Source organism: Cibotium barometz, chromosome 49 (genome assembly GCF_041138505.1).
Source record: "Cibotium barometz isolate CiBa-2024 chromosome 49, ASM4113850v1, whole genome shotgun sequence".
Taxonomy (NCBI): Eukaryota; Viridiplantae; Streptophyta; class Polypodiopsida; order Cyatheales; family Cibotiaceae; genus Cibotium; species Cibotium barometz.
In genome coordinates this window covers 34,553,693-34,563,752 of record NC_141094.1, presented here as the reverse complement: position 1 = coordinate 34,563,752, position 10,060 = coordinate 34,553,693, and the positions used below count along the sequence as shown (strand labels likewise).

General features: G+C 41.3%; 1 protein-coding gene across 1 annotated transcript; it reads left to right on the top strand.

Annotated features, from left to right (window-relative positions):
- Positions 1-1,924: 1,924 nt before the first annotated feature.
- On the top strand, positions 1,925-3,713 carry LOC147610526 (uncharacterized). Its single transcript, XM_086786475.1, has one exon. It carries the CDS (start codon positions 2,304-2,306, stop codon positions 2,832-2,834), a length of 531 nt encoding a protein of 176 aa, XP_086642601.1. The 5' UTR covers positions 1,925-2,303; the 3' UTR covers positions 2,835-3,713.
- The last annotated feature ends 6,347 nt before the right edge of the window (positions 3,714-10,060 follow it).

Sequence of the window (10,060 nt, the reverse complement as noted above, 5' to 3'; positions counted from 1 at the left end):
CCACTCACTTGTGCATGAAGGAGGTGCTAGGTTTATTCCAAATGACCTTCAATGTGGAAAGGTGAAAGCCTTGTGATCCCCCTCACATCTTCACTCCCCCCCACGAGTTTGGGTGAAAGGATATAAATAGCCTTGTGATCCCCCTCACTTCTTCACTCCCCCCATGAGCTTGGGTCTTTTAAGTAGGAGAGGTTTGATTATGTAGAGTGGGGTCTTGCACGTTCATGCGCGAACCCTTGTTTGCAAGTATGCAAGTGTGTACACCTTGTGCATTGTGTTGGTTTGTCGATGGCCCCGCTAGTCCTATATCCTTACACCTCCATATATTCCCATATATACCTATATTGTATCTCAAGTGCTTTGCAAATATTATATAGGTGGTGAGACCCTTTTCAAGGTGTATGTTGGTGTTCTTGGGCTTCCAACATATGAATATTATATAGGTGGTGAGACCCTTTTCAAGGTGTATGTGGTGCCTTTTGTGAATGTTGGGGTTATAGGGCCATCTATGGGGCTTTCTCCTCTCTCGATAATACTGTCAATTGACATACATGCACACACATGAAAACATACACGCACATGCATACGCACACATACATGCACACAGACTTTATATATTATTATTATTATTATTATTATTATTATGTGTATACACATACACACAGACACACATTTATCCTCTCCGTCTGTGCTGACCCCATCGATTTCCTAATGATAGAGGTAGTACTAAGATCCATAGAGGTACCCACAACTTCAAAGAATGGGGTCCAGAATCAAGATGTAAACTTAACATTATCACTTATAACCCATGTAATCTAAATATCTCTTTTATGAAGATCTTAGTGACATCAAGTGCAGTATAGGTCTTTTCATTGGGTTCAAGTGAGTAGCCTTTGTTAGCCGATCCACTACTACCAAGATGGAGTCATACCCTATATTTATTGAAGGTAATCCGATGAAATCCATAGTTATGCATTCCCCTTTCATCTATCAATGCCTAGTATGCCAAAAGATCAAGGCCGAAAGAGAAAATGCTAGAACAGTTGCATATGCTATCATGAGGCTAAAATAGATCCTTGATAAGTCCGGGCTAAAAGAAACTTTTGTTTATAGCTATGAAAGTCTTCACATTCCCGGGGTGTCCGCCTATAGGGCTATCATGAGCTTCATTCATAATTCTCCTCTTCAAATCTCTTCCTTCTTCAGGAATACACATCTAGTTATTGAAGTACAAGCAATCATCCTCTAACATTTTCTTCATTTCTTGGACCGTCTTACTTTCAATGATCACTTCAAAAGGATTTCTAAACTCTGGTAGCTTCAACACATGATTTCACCAAAATAATTTTTAACTTATGAGTCAATCGAAGCGGAGCCTCCTTCTTGAGAAGCATAGTTAAGGGAAAAGAGCTCTCGCCATATCGGGGGATGAAAACCCAATACCACCCTGTTAAGCCTAGGAATCATCTAGCTTCTTAAAAGTCTTCACATAGCCAGGGCATCATGCTATAGGGCTATCTTGAGCTTCATTTAAAATCCTCTTACACGCACATGCGCACGTGTGTTACGCACGTGCTCTCTCTCTCTCTCTCTCTCTCTCTCTCTCTCTCTCTCTCTCTCTCTCGCACGCGCACACACGAAGGTAGCACCTTATAGATAGAGAGAGGGTGCATAACGCCATGTAGCTCTGTTTCTTTTATGTATTAGGTATTGAAATCATTTTAGTTAAATTTTAAATTAATGAGATTATTCAGATTTCCCTTTCCAAATGAATGTAATTAGTTTACATTTAAGTTAAATCTCTTTCTCTCTCTCTCTCTCTCTCTCTCTCTCACACACACACACGCCACACACACACACACACACATTTTTCTCTCTCAAAAAAGGAAATTTCTCTTTGACGCATTTTGCACGTTGCGTCAAAGCCCTTGCTTGTCACGTAACCACTCTCTTCGTTTCTTCGTTTGAAACCTTGGGGTCAACGAGCTCGTTTCTGCCTAGAAACCCTAATCACCCTTTATCATCTGTGTCCTCAAAACCCTAATCTCTGTCTTTTGTGTGCTTTGTTCCTGATTTCTCAAACCCATGGTGTCTTTTTTGCAGCTTAACCACACTGCTAATCCATTGCTGTAAACCCTATTTCCTTGATTTCATGGTGGTTTTCAGCTTAACCGTGGCATTTTCTGTGGTTTCTGCAAGAATCTAGTGTGTGTGCAAGAAAATTACCTGAAAACCTTTGAATATTGAGTGCTGTTTAGCTTCAGTGGACCCTAATCCTTGCTTTGTTACTTTATATATTATATATGGACCCATCAGAGGGAGTTGAAGTCGAATCTTATGAAGCAGCAGGACTCTTCCACTCTGAAGCAGCCCTCAGAGTAGCCATAGCCAGACTGCTATGGATCTACACCTTCGCAGCAGGCGTTACTGCCCTCTTCTGCAGTATATACTTGGCCATCAGGATGATCATCATGTGGAAAGTGGCCATGTACACACAGGCCCTTTCACCATTGGATCTCTCTCTCCTTGTTGGGACAGACATAGGTGTGCTTGCAGTGGTCATCTCTTTGGTTTTTTTGGTCCCCAGGATGATCATGACATGGATCACTGCCCTGGTTTTTGAGTTCATATTCGACCGGAATCTGCAACGCAGCGAGGCAATTGTGAAGAATGGCAAGAAACTCGCCCGTGAGATCTCCATCATCACCATCAGGAATGCTCTCAAAGGGGGTGAGATTGCTGCCGTGGTGGCTGCCGTGGCTACCCTTGCTGGTCTAACCCTTCTCAGATCACACGTCAGTGAATCGACAGGTACTTCTGTGTTCCCATGGTGATCTTTCGTTCAGAAACAAGCATTGTCCTTGTGTGCCTACAAAATCAGAAGATCATCAGATGGGAGATGCTACAAGCAGGAGACGTGCCTGTTGTGCATTGCATGTGGATCGCATGCCAAATCATGAGACCTTCTTGTGGGAGATGTCATTTATCTGACAAGCAGTGAACATGTATGTTGTACATGTGGATGGCATGTCAAGTTGGAAGATCAGCGCATGGGAGATGGCACTTATGTCACAAGCTGTAGATGTGTATGTGGTGCACTTGTTAATGACATGTCAAATCAGAAGATCACCACATATGAGAGAGATGTGTGGCGTGTCAAAAGCAAAGGATCTTTATGTTGGCATGTGGAGCAGAAGATTTCAATGTTTGTAGGCAGGTGTATTGCGTATGTATGTCTCCAATGTCCATGTGCCACACTGTGGAGATTGGTTGAGGTGCAGGTGCCTCTTAATGTTGATCAGGTGCTGAGGAGAGGCTTTTTTGTGGGCGACAAAACTCCGTTCACCTTCTAGTGAAGCGCGGCTTCAAGTGCTTGAGACAACACAAAGCAGGGAATGCTTGAGAGAGTTGGGAGCAATCATATAGAGCTCCAAAGTGTATACTATACTTATGGCAAGCCTAGCTACCAATGCTTGAGAGATGTGCACTTTGTTTCATGCCTTGTCTTTCACTGTAACACTCAATACTTGCTACAAGTACCAGACTTGGGCAAGAGACTTCTACCTGGCCCCTGAGCTAGATTTGGTTGGGATAGAAAGCTTGACCTTGGTGCTTTCTATCTGCCCCATGATCTCCCTTTCCATGTATATTTTTGTTTCCATCACTCTCAATGTCTTGTCTAATGGTTGTTTAACATATGAATGTTTTTCTCACTTTTTGTGAGACAGTAAACCTTTTGTGTGTATTCACCAGGAGAAACTTTCAACTTTTGTAAGTCAAACTTGAGAGAGTTCATTGCTTCATAAAATGAATTGATTGGAATTAAAGTTGAGTGCACAACAATTCAAGACATAGATTTATATAGCAGTAAGATGCTCATGGACTAATATTGTAGCAACTCCCAGTAAGAATAGTATTGTATCAAGGATGTTTGAGTTGTTTCTGTTCTTTCTTGGATCTTTGGTGCCGCTCGCCAGGTATTGGCCATTGTGCCAAACTAATGTGAACAAGGATATAAGGCGAATGAACTTGTAACACCTAAAAGTATTCTTCCATCAAGCACAATTGCATGCATGCCATTTGGTTTAGTTAATAAAATATGTACGACTAAGCCACATTGCCAACAAAAATGTAAGTGCATCATTTGATTTAGTCTATGAGTAGCCTCTATTGCCTCTAATCTATCTTTGAGTAATGAATGTAATTCAGGGGTGCTTGCATAGCTTCTTAGGCTCGTTACACATGCCCCACCGCCCATGTATGGGCGGGGGATTGGGTGGGGGAGATTTCCTACAGATGAATTATGGGCGGTGGATACCCTCACCACATCAGCATGGGCAGGTAGGGGTATGGCGATGTGTAATGGGCCTTAGCCAAGTATGAAAATGAAGTCCATGAATCTTGCACAAAAGTCCTTTACAAATGTTTAGAGCCAAAGACACCTATCATCCCACAAACCAGAGCCAATATCTCTAACCATATGACCCCACAAATCTCACCCAATATAGAGCTCTAGCCATTATCACCTACCAAATAACCATAGCCCTATTTATTAGATTTACCAAGAAATGAATGGGCAAACGGCATTGAAAGATCTAAGTGGGTGGCCATCCTCCCAAGGAAAGCTATGCAATTGATAAAGGGCTTGGCATTTATTACGATGTGAGTAGACTTATGGTCAATTATTGATATTTATAGATAGATATTTGAGCATAATTTGTTATAATCATGATAATGTTCTCCATGAATAATAAATAAAGTGTTGATACAATTGTAAAGGATAATGAAAAGCAAAAAGAAGAACATGACACAAAGACAAATCACCCACTAATGGATCAATGTCTTCCTACCATTATTGTTGCTTCCTAGTTGCAGCATTTTCAAGAGGTGGCCAAAACATGCCACTTCTGCCAATTCAAACTTTTGTGTTCTCTCTCTCTCTCTCTCTCTCTCTCTCTCTCTCTCTCTACTTTGCTTTTACAAGTTTAGATCTAGAGAGTTCGTGACACCTAGCATCCACCCAAGCTTTATTTTCTTCCAAAAAGAGCATAAAGAACTTGTTAGTTATATTGATTCAACATGATTGATGCCTTTGACTGACTGATATAATGTTTTCACTAGTGTAAATATCATCAAGTTAATAGGCATCAAGTTGATGATTAAATGGAAAAAAGTACATCTAAGAATTTGATGAGGATGACTTGTGATGCTTCATCAACATGATGACTCATCATATGTGGATGAAGCCAACATTCATTATGTATCTACTTTGCTATTGTTATTTATCATGATTTCCATCAATTTACAACAAATCAATCTAACTTTTTAAAAATAAGATTATTAATTTGGAATACTGTGGGGTGTTCTACTTGCACTTTTGGTGGGAATTGATTAAGACAAATTTATGCAACATAGTCAACTTGGCTTGGAGAAATGTGGGACACTCCAAAGATTTGACTTTTAAGACTAATCAAACACATCCCCAAGAGAGTATAACAAGATAAAGCCATGGGACTAGATGCCCGGAAACAATGCTCAACATGTACTACAAGCTTATGGACAAAGCATTAGCCATCGAGATCAATTGACTCCGTCTGTCTGCAATGTTGGTTTATTTCGAAGCTTATATGTGTGTGACCATGTGTGATTAGCCCGGTAAAAGGCCAAGTGTGTAGGTGTATGTGCTATGGGTGGGTAAGGATATGTCTAAAGGGGTCATATATGGAGTGTATCCTGGGACATGCTAGGATCCACTATTGTAGGGTTTGGATACATCTACATTCCTATTTGATGGATTTATGTACTGAGGGGAAGTGGGAGTTGATTTGAGAAATCAATTACAGGAAAGAGGAAAGAATGCACTCTAGATTGCAGATAAGGATGCATTAAATAAGGGTCAAATGGTTTGGTATGAGAAAAGCCTAGCTTGTACTCCTTTGTTCTCTCTCTTCTCTTAGTTGGTATAAGACTCTAGTCGTGCCAGCGCCTCCGCCCGTTTACGCCACCCATATTGGTGGACCTTATCATAAGGGGCTGAGCGGAGGCGGTGGCGTAGCCGGCTGGGCTGGCCGGGGCCCTGCTAAGCCGCCCACCTGGCGCCATTTTTCACCCGCCAGCATCCCCACCGTCGGCGCCTTCCACCGCGTGCTCGCAGGTCTCTCCTACCCTTCTTTGTAGCCACCGTCCCTGCCTGTGCAGCGCCACCGCCAAGACATGTGCCGCCACCTTGTCGCCCCCCCCTTGCCTCGATTGCTCAGTCACTCTCCTCCTCTTCTCTCTGCCAACCATCCATGTCTGCATTCCTTGACCTCCCTCAACAAAATCACAAACTCTAAAGTCTTTCTGAAGCTCAAATTTTATGATCTGAGAATGAATAACAATGAAGAGTTGTGAGTGAGCATTTGGCCAAGTTCAGGTCAATATCCCAACACGTTGCCAGTGGGTGCTCTCATCAAGAGCATGCTAGAAATAACAAAGTTTGAATAGACTTGGAGATTCTACATGTAGCAGCTTACAAGGTTTGAAGACCAGGTGGCCTTGCTCCTTGAAAAGGATTGAAAACGGGAAACCACGAACCTCGGAAAGCGCATGCACAGACAAATACAAAAAACAAGAGAGAGAACACCAAATTGGGTCCCAACTGCCCCCCAAGCGTGTGCCAAAAGCATCCCTACTTGAGTATTTATAGATTTTATTACTTCAAAAATAGGTTACATGGCTATTTTAGCCCAACCTTGCTCTACAAGATTTTTTTTTCAAAATTGTATAACAAAATATTTCAAAAATCTCGCTCCTGTGGCAGTCCTCCCAGTTGAGAAGACAACTGTCCTCGGTTATAACTATCAGCACACACAAGAGATTAAACACATTAATCGTTCCCACATTGGATTCACTCACAATGTCTTTACATAATTAATTGGGTTCACTCCTACATTGGATTCACTCACAATAATTAATTGGATTCACTCCTAATGTCCTCACACGTGTCGCACAAGTTGATTGGATTCACTCACAATCAAACTCACATAACCTTTACACGCATCACATGTGTCTTAGAGTTGATCGAACTCACTCACAATCAAACTCCAATAATCTTTACACGTGTCACACATGCCTTAGAGTTGATCAGATTCACTTACAATCAAACTCCCACATTGGATTCACTCACAATGTCTTCATACGCGTCGCACGTATTCACTAAGTTGATCAAACTCACATCACACTTCTCACACATAGTACAGCTATGGTTGGATTCACTCACAACCAACTAGGGTCACCCTCTAAAGAATTAGATTCACTCTCAATTCTTATACCACACGAGGTCACCCTCATTAAGAATCTATCAAAAGAGTTGATCTGATTCACTCACAATCAAACTCACACATTCCTTACATGTGTCGCACATGTCACAATTGGTTGGATTCACTCATAACCAACACTCAATTTGTGATAAATTATCCGTCATCCTCACAGATAAATATCACTAAGTATTCATCATAGACATGTAAAAGAGACATTGTATCAAGGACTTCTATGTGTAATAAGTTCTAGTGTCCTAAACTACCAGAAATTATCCCACACAAATCTAGAAATAAGTATATATCGGAATACTTCGCAACGAGATTAATCTCGTGTCCCATACCACAAGACTAATACATAGTGAAAATTTTATAAAGTATAGTTGAAGAGAGATGGAAGAGCCAGTTCCTCTAAAAAGTTTTACTTTTGATGCATAAGAACTCTCCTTGAAATTTACAAAAAGACTTAAATAAAACTTACTATAGAGATAATCAAATGAATATGTTACCCTAATCAAATGAATCTGTTACCCTAAGAGTCGGAGTAGTCGTCGTGGTAGTCTTGTTCTTCTTCATCGTCGTTGATCATATTGAGTCTAAGTTAAATAACAAATATTAAATAAAACTTGATGATGTAAAATAAAATCCAAAAATAAGAGAGTCTTACCTTGATATATTGTTGGCTACAAAATGGAAAAGTTAAGAGAAATAGAGAATTTAAAACAATTCATTAATAACTGAAAAATGTAATTATTCGGTAAAGATGAGGACTTATCGAGTGTAAGTCGAGATAATAATTATCGAAAACTCAACGTGGTTCCACGATAGAAATCATTGGAATAACCTGCAGTTCATGCTTACAAATAATCACACAACCTTAAATAATGTTAGTCTGAGTTAGGTGCATAATCTCAAAGTCTACTACAGTTCCGAATCATCCCATATCTATCGACACATCTAGAGTCATTGAGTCCAACGTTTAAACGATGAGAGTATAGCACTAATTGTTTTAATAAAAATAATTATTTCTTTCTTTCTTCCCCTTCTTCTTTCTCTTCTTCTTCTTGTTTTTCTTTTTTCTCTCTCTCTTCTTCTTCTTCTCTTTCTTCTCGCTCCTCTTCTTCTTCTCTTTCTTCTCTCTCCTCTTCTTCTTCTTCTTCTCTTCTTCTTTTTCTTCTCTCTCGAGAACCACAAGCTTCTTGTCTTTGTCTCTTAGGAGACATCGCGCCTTGGTGACTACCGGTTGTGTGCTGTCATCGTCGTTCGATGTGACCGCCATCGATACAATGTCTGTGCGCTGATGGTAGTTCTAGTCAGTTGGTCGTGGCAATATTGTTACACCGGTGACGGTGCGGTTTCGGCTGCTCTGTCGCCTGACTATTGTCGAAACGACGGCTCTGTCGCCTGACTATCGTCGAAACGACGGCTCTGCTGCCTATTCGACGACTATTGTCGCCTGACTGGTGTCTCTTGTTGGGACGTGTGCCCATGGCTCTGATGATGTGACGTTTACACAAGGTGGATCCTTGATCTTCGTGCCTGCACTGATTTGTGCACCTTCACACATAGGACCTGTTGATCTCGGGCCGTCTAAGTACCCCAAACACACACCTTTCTAATGGAGCGTACCTTGGGCTCTGATACTACTGAAATGGGGAACCGTGAACCTTAGCAAGCGCATGCACAGACAAATACAAAAAATGAGAGAGAGAATACCAGATTAGGTCCCAAAATTACCCCCCAAGCGTGTGCCAAAAGCATCCCCGCTTGAGTATTTAAAGATTTAATTACTTTAAAAATAGGTTACATGGCTATTTTAGCCCAAGCTTGCTCTACGAGCTTTCGGTTTACAAAAATTGTATACTAAAATATTTTAAAAATCTCACTTCCGTGAGGATAGGAGAAACAAAGAAGATCACCAAGATAGGAGCTATACTAATTTACGACAAAGCCTTTATGGGAGCATGAAATTGGAGGAATAACATGAGGATTCAGTGTAGATACTGCAAAAGAATGGGGCACAAGGAATTTAATTGCTTCAGGAAGTTGGAAAAAGAGTAAGAAAAGCATTATGCTAATTCCATAGCTGATGAGAGGAGGAGGAGGCACCAGTTGAAGATGAAGAAATAACTGCTTACAACAACAACCCAAGTCTCCCTTTGCTGAGGAAGATTATGGCTATGCATTCTAGCTATCTCTATGTATGTGAGAGTCAATTAAGGGTCCTTTGTCTTAGGTAGTCCATCTCAAATCTGATTATAATTATGTTTATGTGTGTGGGGGACCCCTTGAGAACTTTGCAAAAAAGAGCAAGTGGCAACACACCGTCACACCCATCCCGATGGGGATGAAACTTTACGAGTGGGGGGAGAGCATTCCCATGGACCCACTTGCAAAGTTTCAACTCTATTGAACGTCGAATGGGTGTGATGTCCTACCTAAAACCAGCTCTTTTTTGCATAGGGGACCCCTTGGGTGCACTATGCAAAAAAGAGCAGGTGGCAACACACCATCACACCCATCTAATATCCCCAATGGGGATGAAACTTTGCAAGTGCGGGGGGTGCAGCTCATAGACCCACTCACAAAATTTCATCCCTATTGGATGCCAGGGTGTGTGATGTCCTACCCAAACCTGCTCTTTTTTACATCATAGGAGACTATGCAAAAAAGAGCGGGTGGCAACACAATGTCACACTAATCCAGCACGCCCGATGGGAATAAAACTTTGTGAGTGGGGAGAGGAGCAAACCCATGGACCC

What these genes read in the sequence shown, in the direction of transcription:
- LOC147610526 (XM_086786475.1), top strand. Translation starts at nt 2,304, where the DNA reads ATGGACCCATCAGAGGGAGTTGAAGTCGAATCTTATGAAGCAGCAGGA.